The sequence below is a fragment of the Bubalus kerabau genome, chromosome 10 (assembly GCF_029407905.1).
Source record: "Bubalus kerabau isolate K-KA32 ecotype Philippines breed swamp buffalo chromosome 10, PCC_UOA_SB_1v2, whole genome shotgun sequence".
NCBI lineage: Eukaryota > Metazoa > Chordata > Mammalia > Artiodactyla > Bovidae > Bubalus > Bubalus kerabau.
Genome location: NC_073633.1, coordinates 8,878,557 through 8,898,762, shown reverse-complemented (window position 1 = coordinate 8,898,762; position 20,206 = coordinate 8,878,557). Strand labels below are relative to the sequence as shown.

Below are 20,206 nucleotides of genomic sequence, written 5' to 3'. Positions count from 1 at the left end.
ATTAACAATAACACAATAATAGTGGGAGACTTTAATACCCCATTCACACCTATGGATAGATCAACTAAACAGAAAATTAACAAGGAAACACAAACTTTAAATGATACAATAGACCAGTTAGACCTAATTGATATCTATAGGACATTTCACCCCAAAATGAATTTCACCATTTTCTCAAGCACACACAGAACCTTCTCCAGGATAGCTCACATCCTGGGCCATAAATCTAGCCTTAGTAAATTCAAAAAAACTGAAATCATTCCAAGCATCTTTTCTGACCACAATGCAGTAAGATTAGATCGCAATTACAGGAGAAAAACTATTAAAAATTCCAACATATGGAGGCTGAACAATGCACTGTTGAATAACCAACAAATCACAGAAGAAATCAAAAAAGAAATCAAAATATGCATAGAAACAAATGAAAATGAAAACACAACCCAAAACCTGTGGGACACTGTAAAAGCAGTGCTAAGGGAAGATTCATAGCAATACAGGCATACCTCAAGAAACAAGAAAAAAGTCAAATAAATAACCTAACTCTACACCTAAAGCATGGAGTAGGCAATGGCACCCCACTCCAGTACTCTTGCCTGGAAAATCCCATGGGTGGAGGAGCCTGGTGGGCTGCAGTCCATGGGGTCGCTAAGAGTCAGACACGACTGAGCGAATTCCCTTTTCCTTTTCACTTTCATGCACTGGAAAAGGAAATGGCAACCCACTCCAGTGTTCTTGCCTGGAGAATCCCAGGGACGGGGGAGCATGGTGGGCTGTCATCCATGGGGTCGCACAGAATCAGACATGACTGAAGTGACTTAGCAGCAGCACACCTAAAGCAACTAGAAAAGGAAGAAATGAAGAACCCCAGGGTTAGTAGAAGGAAAGAAATCTTAAAAATTAGGGCAGAAATAAATGCAAAAGAAACAAAAGAGGCCATAGCAAAAATCAACAAAGCCAAAAGCTGGTTCTTTGAGAGGATAAATAAAATTGACAAACCATTAGCCAGACTCATCAAGAAACAAACGGAGAAAAATCAAATCAATAAAATTAGAAATGAAAATGGAGAGATCACAGCAGACAACACAGAAATACAAAGGATCATAAGAGACTACTATCAGCAATTATATGCCAATAAAATGGACAATGTGGAAGAAATGGACAAATTCTTAGAAAAGTACTACTTTCCAAAACTGAACCAGGAAGAAATAAAAAATCTTAACAGACCCATCACAAGCACAGAAATTGAAAGTGTAATCAGAAATCTTCCAGCAAACAAAAGCCCAGGTCCAGACAGCTTCACAGCTGAATTCTACCAAAAATTTAGAGAAGAGCTAACACCTATCCTACTCAAACTCTTCCAGAAAATTGCAGAGGAAGGCAACCTTCCAAAGTCATTCTATGAGGGCACCATCACCCTAATACCAAAACCTGACAAAGATGCCACAAAAAAAGAAAACTACAGGCCAATATCACTGATGAACATAGATGCAAAAATCCTTAACAAAATTCTAGCAATCAGAATCCAACAACACATTAAAAAGATCATACACCATGACCAAGTGGGCTTTATCCCAGGGATGCAAGGATTCTTCAATATCCACAAATCAATCAATGAAATATACCACATTAACAACTTGAAAAATAAAAGCTATATGATTATCTCAATAGATGCAGAGAAAGCCTTTGACAAAATTCAACATCCATTTATGATAAAAACTCTCCAGAAAGCAAGAATAGACAGAACATACCTCAACATAATAAAAGCTATATATGACAAACCCACAGCAAACATTATCCTCAATGGTGAAAAATTGAAAGCATTTCCTCTAAAGTCAGGAACAAGACAAGGGTGCCCACTTTCACCACTACTATTCAACATAGTTTTGGAAGTTTTGGCCACAGCAATCAGAGCAGAAAAAGAAATAAAAGGAATCCAAATTGGAAAAGAAGAAGTAAAACTCTCACTGTTTGCAGATGACATGATCCTCTACATAGAAAACCCTAAAGACTCCACCAGAAAACTACTAGAGCTAATTAATGAATATAGTAAAGTTGCAGGTTATAAAATCAACACACAGAAATCCCTTGCATTCCTATACACTAATAATGAGAAAATAGAAAGAGAAACTAAGGAAACAATTCCATTCACCATTGCAACAAAAAGAACAAAATACTTAGGAATACATCTACCTAAAGAAACAAAATATCTATATATAGAAAACTATAAAACACTGGTGAAAGAAATCAAAGAGGACACTAATAGATGGAGAAATATACCATGTTCATGGATCGGAAGAATCCATAGAGTGAAAATGAGTATACTACCCAAAGCAATCTATAGATTCAGTGCAATCCCTATCAAGATACCAACAGTGTTTTTCACAGAGCTAGAACAAATAATTTCACAATTTGTATGGAAATACAAAAAACCTCAAATAGCCAAAGTGATCTTGAGAAAGAAGAATGGAACTGGAGGAATCAGCCTGCCTGACTTCAGGCTCTACTACAAAGCCACAGTCATCAAGACAGTATGGTACTGGCACAAAGACAGAAATATAGATCAATGGAACAAAATAGAAAGCCTAGAGATAAATCCACGCACCTATGGACACCTTATCTTTGACAAAGGAGGCAAGAATATACAATGGAATGTAAAATATCATGTATGAAATGAGATGCCAGTCCAGGTTCGAAGCACGATACTGGATGCTTGGGGCTGGTGCACTGGGATGACCCAGAGGGATGGAATGGGGAGGGAGGAGGGAGGAGGGTTCAGGATGGGGAACACATGTATACCTGTGGCGGATTCATTTTGATATTTGGCAAATCTAATACAGTTATGAAAAGTTTAAAAATAAAATAAAATTAAAAAAAAAAAAAAAAGAATATACAATGGATTAAAGACAATCTCTTTAACAAGTGGTGTTGGGAAAACTGGTCAACCACTTGTAAAAGAATGAGAAACTAGAACACTTTCTAACACCATACACAATAATAAACTCAAAATGGATTAAAGATCTAAACATAAGACCAGAAACTATAAAACTGCTAGAGGAGAACATAGGCAAAACACTCTCCGACATACATCACAGCAGGATCCTCTATGACCCACTTCCCAGAATACTGGAAATAAAAGCAAAAATAAACAAATGGGACCTAATTAAAATTAAAAGCTTCTGCACAACAAAGGAAACTGTAAGCAAGGTGAAAAGATAGCCTTCAGAATGGGAGAAAATAATAGCAAACGAAGCAACTGACAAAGAATTAATCTCAAAAATATACAAGCAACTCCTGCAACTCATTCCAGAAAAATAAACAACCCAATCAAAAAACGGGCCAAAGAACTAAATAGACATTTCTCCAAAGAAGACATACAGATGGCTAACAAACACATGAAAGATGGTCAACATCACTCATTATCAGAGAAATGCAAATCAAAACCACATTTCACGCCAGTCAGAATGGCTGCGATCCAAAAGTCTACAAGCAATAAATACTGGAGAGGATGTGGAGAAAAGGGAACCCTCTTACACTGTTGGTGGGAATGCAAACTAGTTCAGCCAGTATGGAGAACAGTGTGGAGATTCCTTAAAAAACTGGAAATAGAACTGCCTTATGATCCAGCAATCCTACTGCTGGGCATACACACTGAGAAAACCAGAATTGAAAGAGACACGTGTACCCCAATGTTCATCGCAGCACTGTTTATGATAGCCAGGACATGGAAGCAACCTAAATGTCCATCAGGAGATGAATGGATAAGAAAGCTGTGGTACATATACACAATGGAGTATTATTCAGTCATTAAAAAGAATACATTTGAATCAGTTCTAATGAGGTGGATGAAACTGGAGCCTATTATACAGAGTGAAGTAAGCCAGCAAGAAAAACACCAATACAGTATACTAACGCATATATATGGAGTTTAGAAAGATGGTAATGATAACCCTGTATGTGAGACAGCAGAAGAGACACAGATGTATAGAACAGTCTTTTGGACTCTGTGGGAGAGGGCGAGGGTGGGATGATTTGGGAGAATGACACTGAAACATGTATAATATCATACGTGAAATGAATCGCCAGTCCATGTTCGATGCATGACACAGGATGCTCGGGGCTGGTGCACTGGGATGACCCAGAGGGATGGTAAGCGGAGGGAGGTGGGAGGGGGGTTTCAGGATGGGGAACACGTGTACACCCGTGGCAGATTCATGTTGATGTATGGCAAAACCAATACAATATTTTAAAGTAATTAGTTTCCAATTAAAATAAATAAATTTATATTACAAAAAGAAAAGAAACTAGAAATTGTCTCTTTACCAAAATAATAATAATAAAAAAACAATATATGCACAATGGACTATTACTCAGCCATAAAAAAGGACTTTGTGCCACTTGCAGCAACATGGATATTAGAAAGTGTAATGTAAACGAAATAGGTCAGAGAAAGACAAATACTATATGATCTTGATCTTGGGTGGCTCAGCCTGCAGAGGCTTCAAGTGGAGCTTCAGTTTCTGGTCAGAGGTTGAGGTCGGGTCACAGTGATGAGAGCATCAAGTCCTAGCCACTAGATCAGAGGTCACTGACAAGGCCCTGGCTCTTTGGCTTTGCAAGAAAAGAATTCCCACACAGATGGAAAGTAGTGAAACAAGTAAAGTATTTATTAGGAAGAAAAAAGAAAAGTAGGTGGACACATGAATGGATTCAGAGTCTCAGAGTCATGTCCTCATGGTAATTTGAATTACTTTTAAGGGGCATTTCTTTGGTTTCCTTTGGCCAGTCATTTTGATTCGTCTGGTTCAGAGTCTACATTTGGTATATTTCAGGATCCTTCCACGTGTGCACATGCATCTCTCAGCCAAGGTAGATTCTACCGAAGGGGCCTTCAGGTAATTAGCATCACTCCCCTTTGGACATCCAAGGAGCCTTCTGAGCATGCGCCTAGTTGGGGAGTTCTGCTGACTTGCAGAATGAGAAATATGTGGTCTCTTGTCTTCTATCTGGGCAGGGCCCAGCCTCCTTCCTCGATTGTCCTGTGATTCTCATCTTGGAGGATCTACTCTAGGAGGGGCTGTCTACCTCCTGCCTCAATCTCACTTGTATGTGGAATCTAAAAACAAAACAAATGAACAAACAAAACAGAGTGGTTGCCAGAAGGGAGTGGATGAAATAGGCCAAGGGGATTAAGAGATACAAACTTCCAGTTATAAAATAAATGAGTCGTGGGAATATAATGTACAACATAGGGAATACGGTCAGTGATGCTGCAACAATTTTGTGTGGTGCCAAATGGCCCCTGGAGCGTGGTGCTCATTTGCGATGTATTTGACTGTCAGAGTGTGACGGTGCGCACCTGACACTGACATAATTTGTATGTCAGGTGTGCTTCAACAGGGCTTCCCCTGTGGCTCATGGTAGAGTCCGCCCGCAAGGCAGGAGCTGCAGGAGGCGCAGCTCCGATCCCTGGGTTGGGAGGATCCCCTGGAGGAAAGCACAGCAAACTACTCCAGTATTCTTGCCTGGAGAACCTCATGGAGAGAGGAACCTGGTAGGCTACAGTCCATGGCATCGCAAAGAGTCAGACACAACTGAAGCGACTTAGCACGCACACATACTTCAATTAAAAATAAATAAATAAATAACAATAATATGTGTCGTATTGATTTCCTAAGGCTGCCGTATCAAATCGGCACTAATGTGACGATTTAAAACAGAGAAAGTATACTCTCACAAGTGCGGAGGCCAGAAGCCTGAAACTGAAGTATTGCTGGCTTCCAGGTGATAAAGAATCTGCCTGCCAATGCAGGAGACGAAGGAGATGTGGGTTCCATCCCTGGGGCTGGAAGATCCCCTGGAGTAGGAAATGGCAACCCATTCCAGTATTCTTGCCTAGAGAATACCATGGACAGAGGGGTCTGGCAGGCTACAGTCCATGGCGTCACAGAGTTGGATACGACTGAGCACTTGCACAGGGACGGTTCCTTCTGGAGGCTCTGAGGGAGAATTTGTTCCACGCCTGTCTTCTAGCTGCTGGTGGCTGTGGACAATCCTTGGGAATCCTTGGCTAGTAGATGCATCACTGCAGCCTCTTTGTCTTCATACGGCATTCTCCCTGTGTGTCTGAGCCCTCCCTCTTCTTTCTCTTATAAGGACACCAGTCATTGGGTTTAGGGTCCACCCTACATCCAGGATGACTGCATCTTGAGATTCTTAACTTAATTACATCTCAGAAACCTTATTTCCTAGTGAGCTTGAATTCACAGGGCCTGGGAGTTAGGATTTGGACATGTTTTGGGGGATACAGTTTCACCTACTACATATGTTAACACAGGTAACACATTTTAAAATGAAAAATAGAAATATTGTCCAAACAAAAATTTAGTGATAAGGGTCATATTGCTTTACATTTGTGTGAATCTCTTTAATATCTAGATTCATACAAGAAGCTGGGTACTCATCTGCTTTTACATTCAATATGTTATATGTTGTTTTGGTTGAGATGTATGATGAAAATCCAACCTCTCTTAGATAATCTCAGACCCTCTGAAGGGGTTTCAAAGGCTCCCAAACATCTTTGGAGCACACTTGGAGAACCACTGCTCTGAAGTATATACTTTAAAGTATTTGCAAAGTGGAACTTCTAGGTCATCTATGTATCTTCCACTTTATTAGACGATGCCACATTGTTTTCCAAAGTGGTTGTGTCAACTTACATATCCACCAGGGATGTACAAGGGATCTTGTTGTTCTACTTACTCACCAACATCTGGTATTGTTGTATTTCTAAAAATTGGTCTATCTGCCTTTCTGGTGGTGTGTGCTGTATTCATTATGGTCTTAATCTTTATTCATTCTTTCTCTGTATTGCCACTTGATGCATAAAGAAATGGAGGTTTAGAAGAGCAATGTTACTTGCCAAAAGTCAAGAGTAAGAAAATAGAATCCAAGTTTTCTACTTTGAAACTCAGTCTTCTTTCCACTCACAGATACAAATACTACTACTTTTTCTGACCTAGTGTTACCAAAAGCAAGGTCCAGCTGCTTGGCACTAGAAAGGTGAAATTCAAGAGCAAGATTGGTTGGAAAGGAAAGTTTGCTTTGTTTTGGAGGCTGGCAACCAGCAGGGAGAGGCAGACTTGTGTCCAAAGGCCAAAGCCCTACTGACAATCAGTGGGCAAGACCTTTTAAAGGGGGGTCTCAAGGGCGTGCTGTGATTCACGGGGTCGCAAAGAGTCGTACACGACTGAGCAACTGAACTGAACTGAACAAGGGCGTATAGGTGGAGGGAGGGGGCTATACATGCAGAAACAGCACAGTCAACTTTGACAGTCTTCTTGAAATTAGCCACGCAGTGGTCTGCTCAGTGTCAGTAAGTCTTCATCTCCAGAGTCAATTTGTTCCTATTCCTTTGCTGCCAGTTCTCGGAATTGTGGTAGCTTATGTCATGGGTACAGTCTGGTCATCAGGTAGTTAATTTCTTCTACCTGGTGGGGGTTTCATTTTCTACAAGACAGCTCAAAGGCTATGGCTCAGAATCTTATCTATAGCCCTTGAGAAAGAACTAAAGGTCCTAGACATCGTTTAATAACTAAACTTAGTTATTTTGTCTTGTCTGTTTTCCTTTGTTTCTGCATTTTTTTCACTTCTCTGATTAGATTTATTTTTGACCAAAGTATTTCTACAGACTAAGGGCAGGCTGAGGACATTGGGAGTTGAGGGAAGGCCCCATAGAGTCCTGCCCCCTTTCACTTTTTCTCAGAAAAGTACAGTCTCCCCCAAATCTCATTTCCTAGGGGCTCCTTTTCCCCTGCAGAGGCTTTGGGCACCCAAGGCCATTAAAGATCCTACATCTCTCCATCCCCCTCTCCATAAGCCCCTCTTTCCTGCCTGGTTCCTACCTATGTGCTTATTATATGTTGCTTATTATATGACAAGACTCTTATACAGCATTTTTCAAATGGTAACCATCTGGGTTAAGTACTATTATTATCCTCATTTTACAGTTTCAAAGACTAAAAGAGAGCTTAAGCAGATAGTTTAAGGTCAAGCAGCTAATAAATAACAGAGTAGGGATTAGAACTCCTGCAGTCTTGTGGTCAGAGAATTCGCGCTCCCAGCAAAGCTCCTTCCCCTCAAATTTGTTATTATTTACAGGAAAACTCTCCGGAAATCACGGAGCGCTCTTCTTCAGGGGATAAGCCCCTAACGGCCAGGAGACCCCTTTCTCGCTCCCGCCCGGAGACCCCTTCCTCGCTCCGGCCCGGAGACCCCTTCCTCGCTCCCGCCCGGCTCCCCGGGCGCTCAGCGGTTGCAGAAGCACTCCCCAGCAGGTAACGCCTACCGCCGGCCACGCCCTCTCTCCGGGCCCGCCCCGCCACGCACGCCACGCAGGCCCGGCCTCTCAGCCCGGAGTTGGCCGGAGCAGAGCTGGCGCCTCGCGAGCTTCCACGTACGCACTCCAACGCCTCTCCCCGCGGCCGGGGCGAGCACATCCGGGTCACGGGAGCGGGCGCCCCAGGCCCCGCCTCATCTCCCCCGATCTCTAGTCCCCGCTTCCGGCCGTCTCAGGCCTTTTCCGCCTGTTCTTTGCCGGCCCTGTTTCCGCTCCTCGGGTCGTTCTGGCCTCTGGGCCCGGGTACCTCAATACTTTACGCCGTACCCAGGGACTGACTCCGCATTTTGACTCTCTCCGGGGCTCGGAGCCACGCGGCGGTGCGTCTTGGTGGCGCCGCCCGGGCCGAGGCCTGCCGCGCCGCGGCGAGTTCGTGCAGACCTGACCCCGCGTCTCCGCAGCTCCGTTGAGGCCGCCGCCTCGGCATGCCCCGGCTGGGGTCCGCGCCGCGCTGGGCGGCCGCCGCGGGCCGTTGGGGCTGCAGGCTGCTCGTGCTGCTGCTGTTCCTGGTGCCGGGCCCCGGCGGCGCCTCCGAGATCACCTTCGAGCTGCCCGACAATGCCAAGCAGTGTTTCTACGAGGACATCACGCAGGGCACCAAGTGCACCCTCGAGTTCCAGGTACTACGGGCTCAGGCAGTTGCCGGCCCCAGCTCGCGGTTCCAGGGTCGAGACCGTTTTCTCATTCTTTGTCTGATTTCAGGAATCACATCTAGGTAGCCAATGCAGGCCATTTGGCTTTCCTTTCTGAAACCTTGTGCGTTAGATAGTTAAGAACAGATATTAAGATACATGAATTCCAGAAATGCTTCCTGTGTGTGTGACTTTTCCATCCATTCTCTAATGTCCTTCATTTTGAACTTTCTTCCTTTTAAGAGTTAAAAAAAAAAATTACTCCTGTTCTATAGTGCCCTACGTCACTTCGCCGCTCTCTAAACCACACCTCCACTTTCATCGTATTTCAAGTGCTGCCAGTATCTGCCTCCATTGCTTTTCAGTTTTTCCATGGATGTTAGGACTATTGGTTAATGTCCCTGTCGTTGGAAGAGCTCTGTTCCAGACCAGGTGACCATCTGCCAGACGTTTTGTAGAAGGAATTGCTGTGATCAGTGAAAGACACTTTTTCATCTTGGGATTATATAAAAGTGCTTATTTAACAGATGTAATTTCTTAACTTGGTTAGAACATTCTTTACTCTGTTTCTTTTTTTTTTTTGATGATAGACTTAACATGTTTGAACAGCTATTGAGTACTAAGTGCTGCTGCTGGTAACAGAAGTGAAGAAAACAGATAGGATCGCTGCCATCATTCTTGATTCTCTACCCATCCTACTTTCTTTTCTTAATTAGTACGAGTTCATTCTATAAAATTGTGCTTTAAGAGCAGAGAATTAGGTGATAAACGTTCTGGTCTTTGGGATCTCTTGGCTTCTTTAGGAAGCGATTTGATACCGAACTGTAAAGGATAAGTTATAAATGCTTTGGTGAGGAGAAAGAGGGAATGGACTTTGCAGGGTCATTATGGAAACAGTGACTGGGAATTTGAAGAACTGTGGTAATTATGACTAGAAATCTGAAGAAATACTACAGCTGGGAATAAGGAGCCAGAAGAAGGGAGGTCAGCAGGGGCCAGACTATGTAGTGCCCAGCTGGTCGAGTTAAGGATTTTAGTTTTTCCTGAGAGGATGAGAAGCTATCCTGGGTTGTAAGCAGTGCAGTGGCAAGTTCTGAGTTTTCTGGGTAGCTGTAGGGATGTTAACCTGAGCAGGTAGAGAGCGTGTTGTGGAGAGCTGCCAAGTAGATACATCAGTGAAAGACTGATTAGGAGGCTGTTGTAGCGATTCAGGCTGAGGCTAGGGTGGTAGCAGCAGGGAGAAGGAAAGGGAAAGGTGAAAGGATGGGAGATACTCTATGTAAAATCCACAGAAGTTGGTGATAATTTGGCTACAGTGAGTGAGGGAGGCCAAGGATGACTCTAGCTTGCTTAACTTCATGAGGACAGAAAAGGTGATGGCAAGAATTGTAATATAAAGTGTCAGTGAAAAGCTTATTTCTTTGAACTTAAATATTTCTTGACTTCTGTATGCAGATGCTGTGCCTGGTGGTGAGAGTACTGTTACAGGCTAAAAAGTCAGCATCTGTTGTGTGGCAGACAGTGTACCAAGCATTTCAGGTGTATTATTTAATTCCCTGGACAACCCGATATGAGATGGGTTTAGTTTTTATTACTCATTTACCAGTGATACCCAAGGTCACAAACTGTAGCAGTAGCAGAATTAGTATGCAGCTCTAGGTTAGGTTCTTAACCATTGTACTACCTCTGAAAGATAAATGAGGCTGACCTTGCCCTCAGGGACCTGACATAGTCACACAGTCACCTAATGTTAAGTGCAGTAATGAAACTACACCCCTAGTGTTGTGCTGGCTGAAGATAGAGAATCATCAGGGGAAACTTAGCGGAGGGTCTGCTGTGTGAGCTGAGTCTGGAGGGAGAAATAATAGTTGCTCTAAAAGTGGCAGAGGGGAAAAGGACTTCCTCAGCAGATATGTTACGTTTGTGAGACTTAATTCCAGCAAGCCTGAAAATTAGCCTGCGTCGGCACTGAAATATACTGAGTAGCAGTGTTGCTTTGTAACTGTGGATCTGAGGACTTTAGGGGTGATTTATACCAGTTTGTCTGCGTTGTTCCTTGATAACAGTGAGACTGATGATTTGTACATGCTCAATGTGAGTCCCCTGAGAGTCTGCTACTGAGAATAGTTACATGGCAGAAATATGCCTGTGTGAACAGCAAAATATAAAAAACCCAGTCAAGACTCCTGTTTTGGGCTCACTAGTTCCATGGTGTTTCCTGTACACCTGGGTGGTTCCTGATCCAAGAGGGTTTCCTCTGGCCTCATCCTCACAGAGTGAGGACGGGAAGCCGGGACCTGACCTCTTGTGTCCTCTTGCCGTGAGACAGCTTTTGGCTATGATGTTTGGTACTGTCATCTCTTCCTCTAATCAACTGTAGATTTGTAAGCATAATCATTTTGGGTCCTGTGATTCTTTAGCAAGCAGACCCTGTGTTACCTGTCACTGTTAGTGCAGAGACTTGTTCAGAGAATTCTGGCATTCTGGTGTTTTTGGAACACAGTGAGAAAGGGTAGAAAAGGTGCTGAGACTTCCTTGAGGAAGTGCTAGGGAGTAGTGTGCTGTTGATGACAGGTTTGGGTTTTTCTGTAGGCCACAGGAGTTTTCAGAAGGTTTTAGGACACGCAGGGAGGGAGGTGTTACTATCATCTAGTGCAGATGCTGCTAAACGTGCTTCAGGGCACAGGGCAGTGCAGCCCCTACAGCAAAGACTGCTCACCCCAAATAATCCAACCGAGGTTACAAAACCCTGGATGAGAGAGGAGAGACTGGGTTCTGGGAAGACCTTTTAGGAAACTGTGGCAGTAATCCTGTCTGGACTGTGGATCGGGAACAGGAGAGATGGAGTGAATTTGAGAGAAGCAATAATATTGAGATTCTGTGACTAACTGGGCAGGTAGGGACACATCATTCAAAATGATCTCCAGTTTCTTTCTTACGTGATCAGGCAGATTGTTAGCCCCCGGTGGCTCAGTGGTAAAGAATCCGCCTGCCAGTGCAGGAGATGCAAGCGATGTGGGTTCAATCCCTGGGTTGCGAAAATCCCCTGGAGAAGGAAATGGCAACCCACTCCAGTATTCTTACCTGGGAAATCCTGTGGACAGAGGAGCCTGGCAGGCTACGGTCCATGGGGTCGCGAAGAGTTGGACATGACTTAGCTACTAAACAATAACAACAACCTTTATCTGAAGTAAGATTATTTGTTTTAAAGTTTGGTAGAAGAAAAGTGGCAGGATGATCAGTTTGGGTTTTGTTTTTTGTTTGGATGTATGTTTTGATTATTTAAAATACTATGGTGTTAAGTATGAATAATTGGGTCTGTAAAATGCAGTCAGTATTTCACCTAGAAGAAAGGTTGTTCACTTTTGGTGAAAAGGGGAATACCCAATTGATAAGACATCATTTTTGTGTCAGATGTTATATGTATATGTTAATATTTGCCTGTTTTACAATTTCCTAAATGCCCAGTTATATTTCATTTAATTATCGAAATGATCTTATAACATAGTTCAGTTATTCATATCTCTTTAGTGACAAAGGTCACGTAAGTAACCAATGTTCTTTGAAGTCCAAAGTTTGATCTCTCTGTTCTACAAATCTAGAATGTCAATATTATGCTAGACCAGAAGGCAAGCTTGAAAATACCAGTACAATAAGGGTGGTTGGGAATCCTCTACCCAGTGTCTCCTCATTGCGTCCTCCTCAGGTGGATCAGGCACCCTGTGATTCTTCTCCTGTCTCCTCTCCCTCTTCTCAGTTTTTGCTCCTCTTTACTCCTTTGCTTTTTTCCTCTCTTATACTTGTCCAGGTACCTCAGGAAAAACCTCTTTCTGTCTTCACTTGTGTAATTCAGATGGCTCAGATTGTGACGGCTCAGATATGCTTATGCTGAATAAGCATAATCCCTTGAAAATAGTTCCAGAGTCCTCTTCAGAAGCGTTCCACCTGCCTCTGCTTTCCTTTCATCTGCTTCCCTGTTCAATACAGACTTTGCAGATGAACAAAAGGTTTATCTGCCTTTGCCTTGTTCTGTTTTGGTTTTCCTTTAATCACATGTGTTTAAGCAATGCAGTTTAATCTTTTATGCTTCTCTTGGAAACAAGTTGATAATAATGATATACTCTTAGAACAACCCACAAGTTAGTTCTCTTCAAAATGCAATTCAAAACAAAGTATGCATCAAATTCCATATAACTGACCTGTAAAAGGACTTAAGAAACACAGCCTGTTTGTAATTTGGCAGTAAAATGAATTTCAGTTCTATAAGTATAATAGCATGGGGTGTTGGGCTAAAGACTGGCCTACTTTTCTGCTTCACTGAACGGTCTGTGAGTGCTTGGATCATGCTGGTGGGAGACTAGGAGAGGAGATTTGGGGAAGGAAAGTACTGCATGGCAGTTAGCTCAGGGTCAAGGGTATACATTTGGCATCAGCCTCTTAGGAGCTGAATAATCTTGAGTAGATTACTTATTTTAACTCAGGTTCTTAGTTTGTAAACTGAGGGGGAAATGCCCTCTTGGAGGGTTGTGGGAGAATTAAGTGATATAGGAGCCGTCTTCTGGCGTGTTGGTTCACTCCCTCTCTCCTGTCGTGAGGAAGTGTGTTCAGTCTCTGTAAAGCTTTAGCTGAACTGAAATCTGCCTCCCAGGACCCATTCACTGGTAGAAATCAAGAAACATAAAATTGCCTGTGATTGTTTTAAAAACCTTACAGCCATTTTAACAGGAAACCTGACTAATTTCTCAGCCTTGTTCCTTGCAGTGATCTCTTCATTTTTTGCTTGTTTTTTCTCTCTTGTAGGTTATTACTGGTGGTCACTATGATGTAGATTGTCGACTAGAAGATCCTGATGGTAATGTGCTGTACAAGGAGATGAAGAAACAGTATGATAGTTACACCTTCACAGCCTCCAAAAACGGGACATACAAGTTTTGCTTTAGCAATGAATTTTCTACTTTCACACATAAAACTGTATATTTTGATTTTCAAGTTGGAGAAGACCCACCTTTGTTTCCTAGTGAGAACCGAGTCAGTGCTCTTACCCAGGTAATAAAAGTCATATGTTTAAAGGGGGGAAAGGGCATAATTTAATATGCATTAACTCATTGATGAAACACCAAACCTTGTGACTTTAACACAATCTTTAAGACCTATCTTAACTCTTACAGTATATTAGGCATTTCACAGAGAACTTCAGACTTTTTTAGTGAAGACCAGTGTTAAAGTATTTTATGAAAAGAAAATGGACATTAAAATAGGAGGATCACTTTGGTAGAAACATCATTGACAAAGGAAGTTTAAAGGCCTAAACAGTGCTCCAGCATTCTGAAGCATTTTCTGAAATTCATGGAGGAATGTTGCTACTGTAACTTAGCAGGGGAAGTTAAGTTACGTGATGCCATAATTAATTAATATATACATATGTATATATTTGCATACACACACTTTTATACAAGTATTTAGTGTTATGCAGACTGCTGTTACAATAACTTTTGCTGTAACTGAAGGTTAAATAGTAAAGATTACTAGTAAGTCATCTAACAAAAACCAAAAATAGTTAAGGTAGCTAAATTGGGTTTTATTTTGAAGAAGAGCTTAATGAGAGAAAGATAGCAAGAGAAATTTAGAGTCAGTGAACAAATACTGCTCAGGTGATGAGAAGGGTTATTTTATTTCTAGTTCAAATACAATATGAGCTTAGAGTATGTCTAAAAGATAGTTTGGTTTCCAAAAGAATTATTTACCACTTTCCTATTAAAACCTTAAATTGGATTTCCTTGTTTCCAGGTTTCAGGTGGTCTCTTGACCAAGGTCACATAGTGATAGAGGCACTTTTTAAGAGTGTGTTAAAGCCTTAATTCATAAACCTGTTATAAACATTAATAAGATGTGTTCATAAGATGTGTTCAGATGTTCTTATTTTTAGTAATGTTCTTTTTATTTTAGCATCATGTGTGAATAGCACTTTGTAAAAAGGTTTTGTGGGGGGCCATTGTTCATAACTCAACCTTCATCAGTTTTAATTTGTATAATACGATAGCTTGCTTTAAAAACCTAAGTAGATAAATGCTTTTAGGATCACTTAACCTCCTTTATTTGTATCATATTTTAAAGCTCTTCTTATTTCCATTTTTCCACTTTTAAAAAGTCTCCTATAAAGCAGCTGTTCATGCAATAGAGTTTAAAAAAATTACCAGCTGAGAAATGGCCAAATAAATGGTATTGTTTTGCTACATCACCATTTTTTTCACCATTAATAAATAGAATGACTATAGTCTAATGGTGTTTGTATATAAAGGCTGGTGGGGAATTTTGTAACAGATAGATCTGATATCCCCTAAATCTAATCATCATTTACAAATGCAGAGATAACTAGATATTAGCATGTCTTCTGATAAAATGCAATAAGTCCATTACATTGCCTGTGTGGTATTCCCATTCAGAATATTATAACTGAATCCCATGAAGTCTGTGGCTCCAACCATAATTTATAAGAAATACAGAGGATAAAGGAACACCAGGGGAATAATCAACAAAATCCAGCAAGTGGGAAATGCTGATGGACAGAGGACCCAGTTGAATTTTCAACAAGTAGATGCTGCTGCTACTAAGTCGCTTCAGTCGTGTCCGACTCTGTGTGACCCCATAGATGGCAGCCCACCAGGCTTCCCTGTCCCTGGGATTGTCCAGGCAAGAACACTAGAGTGGGTTGCCATTTCCTTCTCCAGTGCATGAAAGTGAAAAGGGAAAGTGAAGTCACTCAGTTGTGTCCGACTCTTCGCAACCCCATGGACTGCAGCCTACCAGGCTCCTCTGTCCATGGGATTTTCCAGGCACGAGTACTGGAGTGGGGTGCCTTCTCTGACAAGTAGATGGGAAGAGGGTAAAAAAACAGGAAGAAAACCTAAAGATTAAAGAAGACTTGAAAGACATATCAGCTAAATGATTATATTGACCTTGTTTGCCTTCTGATTTGGAAACTTTGCTGAGGTGTTTGGGGAAATCTGAACATAGTCTGCCTGCCTTTTTCCTCTGGGCCATGCCATGTGACTTGCGGGATCTTAGTTTCCTCCCAGGGATCAAACCCGGGGCAAGGCACTGAAAGCGCCGAGTACTAACACTAGATGGTCAGGGCTTTCCACTAGCTTTATATCTCATCACTTTTAAGGAGTTATTGTTACTCTCTGTTACAGGGCTACTGGGATTATGTTTTTTAAATTGTTACCTTTCAGAAATAAATATGTAGAAGTATAGCTGAAATGGTAAAATATGTGAGATATACTTTAAAATAATTGGAATGGGATTGACATGGGGTTCATCATACTAGTTGCTATACTTTTGAAGACATGAGAACATTTCCACTTTGAAGGTAAAATGAAAAAAAAAAAAAAAAAACTACCTCAAAAATTGTATGAATCCACGTAAGTAGTTCTTTAATTTCTGTGATTTTCTCTAGTTCAGTAATTCTTAACCTGTGCCCCTTTGTCATGCTTCAAGAATCCCTTGAATGCTCTGAACTTGTGTCAAATCCTTGTTTTTATACATACTTTTCAGAGGAAGAATTCTTAGACTGTTCATCATTTTGAGATACATGGAAAGCAAAGAAATGCTAGAAGCACCTGTCTACCTCTTACTAAAACTTATAAATCATTCATTTTAGTACATGGTGATCTTCCATTCCTAGAAACCAAAAAAAAACAAGCAAAAATGTTTGAGTATTCTAATCGGTAAATTTAATTTGTAGACCTCCTAATTTCTCATACTTTTTAAAGAAACTTTCTCTGAAATATTTTTGTAACTATTCCTTTTCTACTTATTTTGGTAGAACTTAAATTATTTTCTAATATCTATTATTAAAATCACAACAAACTCATTTTTTTTAAACTCCTAATATGTGGTTTGTGATATAAAATAAGTATAATATAATAAAACCTGTATCTCACTACCAGGATTAAATTTTCAGCAGTAGAAAAATATTAAACTGGTTGTTTGTATACAACAACCAGAAAAATTAGACTCTTAACCCTTCTCAAGCAAATAGTGTAATGTAGAAAAAGGTAAGATGTCATCAGATGAAGGCCCACTGGCTCACAGTGAAAATAAGACTGACGTCCCATTGAGAATGTATATATTGTTTTTGTTGACTGAAATGAGGGAGAAACTTACTTAGCAAAGTGGTCAATGTGGGGGAAAAAATTCCCACTTTGAAGTTTCAGCTGTTTAAGATACTTGAAATGACTTTGACAGTCTACGTTCATGCCATGTTTTGCTCATTTTTGCTATATTTGGACTTTGACTCATATGCATATTATTGGTCAGATTTACTGACGTGTCATTCTCTTCCTCCGAATTCTTCCTCTTGGAGAATCTGGCCTTCAATTCTGTCGCCACCAGCCTTCACTGCTTAGTGTTTCTTCTACTGTTCGCTTGGTGTTCCACCCGCCACCTTACAGATGCCGCAGCTGCAACGCTCCAGTTTGGGGCAAGCGGCTGCCAGTCATCCTAGTGGAGCAAGTGAAAGGGTTGCTCTGCCAGGACCACTGACATGAATGAGTGAGTGAACGAGGGCCAGTTCAGTGGCATGTTAGTCACATGAGGACTTGGGATCACAGTGAAAGAAACGATGGATATGCTAGATGGATTGTACAGAAAGTATGAAACCTACTAACTGAAACTCTTTCTCTTTAGATGGAATCTGCCTGTGTTTCAATTCATGAAGCTCTGAAATCTGTCATTGACTATCAGACTCACTTCCGATTGAGAGAAGCTCAAGGCCGAAGCCGAGCTGAGGATCTAAATACAAGAGTGGCCTACTGGTCAGTAGGAGAAGCCCTCATTCTCCTGGTGGTTAGCATAGGGCAGGTATTTCTTTTGAAAAGCTTCTTCTCCGATAAAAGAACCACAACAACTCGTGTTGGATCGTAATTTGAGAATTGATACACCATTGCCGCTGTAATATTGCTGTCCTCCAATTAATTTTAGGTACCGAAGAACTTAATATGGCAACATTTTTAGAACCTTACTCATACACTTGTTGGGGGTGGGTGTACAATGCGTATCCCAAGCTGTGGAAAGGACACCTTTTTTTTATTTGTAAAGGTAGAAAAACTTTGGGACTTGTTTTGGGCTATTCATAAATATTCAACACAATGATTTACACTTTTCTGGGTTGTTACTATCTACTCCTCACACGCTAACCTTTGGTAATTTTGATTCCTCTTATCCTTTTAAAAGTACTTTTCTTGTAAGCAGTGGATATTTTAAACGAAGCCTTCAATTTAATGTTGATGTGTTGTGGAGGAAGAAAATTACTTTTTAGTTGTTTATGGTAAATAAAGTTTTGTTTTTAAGAAAACCAAATGTGATTAACTGTAACCCAAGCCCTATTCTGCATTGTTTAATTTTATGAGGAAAAAAATCTACCATAGAAATATTAGTTAATATTGATATAATTTTAAATTGACACATCATGGTTTAATTTATTTCTCAGTAGCTTGGAAAATGTCATTTTTGTTGTTTGGGTTTATTCTATGATCTATGACCAGATATGTTATTTTTTTTTCATAAAGACATTCTTACACACAGGAACTAGTATGTTTCAGTAACAGAGTTTACAGAGACCTTAAAAATCAGACTGTTGTTAACAGGTAGAATAATCACAGAATAAGACACTACAATGGGGAGCAAATGACATGAAAAAACTTTTAGTGAGTTGTCAGCACACATTACATTTTCAGTACTTTTACAAAGAAAAAAGGTGATCTGTTTCATTAAACATTGAATTGGCTAATTCTTGCTGTAATGTGGCTTTAATGTTGGGAGTCACTCCTAGCTTTAATTGACAGTTGTTAATATAAAAGTGAAAGTGTAACGGTGCCACCATACGTTTTATTCCAGTGGGTGTGATGCACTGAAAAGTGAGTTTCTTTGGTTTTTTTCTTTCTTTTTCTTCTTTGTTTTTTGGGTTTTTTTTGTTTGTTTTTTTGTCTTGCACATATAATTTGTACAATCTCTGATTTAGCAGCCCTAAGATGATTTAAAAATTTAGAATGCTGTGTGTGTTTCTTATTTGATAATCTTCATTGATTGTACTGCATTTAATGAGTATTAAATAGTGCATTTTCTGTACACTATAGGATTTAGTTTGTGTTTGTATTTTATAACTTGCATAAATTGAGCTGACTCAAATAAGATTTTGTTCCAGGTATTCTAGGATAGAATACAAGATGATGCAAAATTGTGTTTAAAGCTCTTAACGCTGTTTAAAAAAAAAAAATTACGACTGCTTTTTGCCATGTTTCTCTCCCCCACCTAGAAGTAATGAGTACTGAACATGACTGGCATGTTTTTAGGGCTTTGGTATGTGGTACTACAGAATACTGATTGGACAGCAATTTTAGTCACTTAACCTCCACCAACTAAAAGTTAGCTCCTAATTCTAAGTTGTCTTAAAATGCACATACACTTCTGCATGTAAGAGCAAGATGAATTCAGGTTGTCCTGCTTGCTAATTTAAAATGCTACAGTGTAGCAAAGGATGAACATACTTTCAACCCTTTAATTCTAAAATGTTTGAAGACCAAATAGCTACTCCTTCAACAATATTTATCAATGGATTAAGAACTGAAGTTTAAGATTTAACAGATTTCTCTTCTTTGGGATCTTGTCCTGCAGCTTTTTAAGCGTCCCTCTGTATTTAGAGTTGCAGATTTTAAACAGTACTGTTAAAGTGATAAACCTGAGAGTATGTTGAATGTCCTTTTCAGGTTGCCTGCCTGCTCTTGTGTTCAGATAGTTACACCATAATTAAGCAGAGTTGGGTATCATCAAACTGCCAGATTTGGCATAGATAATAGTTATTTAATCTGTACCTATCTAAACTTCATGATATTTAAAGACTATTACCACAGATAACTTGTGATAAAACTATTGAGGTATATTAAAAAGTTTTAAATCACCACTGTTACCTGTTGTAGAAAATAGTACTGACTTAGTCTAGTCTGTAACTGGTTAAAGTTTGGTGGCTTGTCAGTATTCAACTAGGTATGTATATAAAAATTAGAAAATACATATCTACCTGGATATGAATATTAAGTAGAACTTTTCCTTCTCCTATGTAATTTGTAGCTCATCTTTTATCTTTAATCCTTTCATAACTTGTTGCTGCAGTTTGAATTTC

General features: G+C 40.4%; 1 protein-coding gene across 1 annotated transcript in view; it reads left to right on the top strand.

The window, feature by feature from the left end:
* The first annotated feature begins 8,437 nt into the window (after window positions 1–8,437).
* LOC129620814 (TIR domain-containing adapter molecule 2) overlaps window positions 8,438–20,206 on the top strand; it is a 43,291-nt gene continuing 31,522 nt past the window's right edge. Inside the window, exons 1-3 of the mRNA XM_055536542.1 lie at window positions 8,438–9,015; window positions 13,828–14,073; window positions 17,716–17,847. Of these exons, the coding sequence (XP_055392517.1) occupies window positions 8,821–9,015; window positions 13,828–14,073; window positions 17,716–17,847 (573 nt within the window). The 5' untranslated portion in view covers window positions 8,438–8,820. The remainder of the gene's footprint in view (window positions 9,016–13,827; window positions 14,074–17,715; window positions 17,848–20,206) is intronic.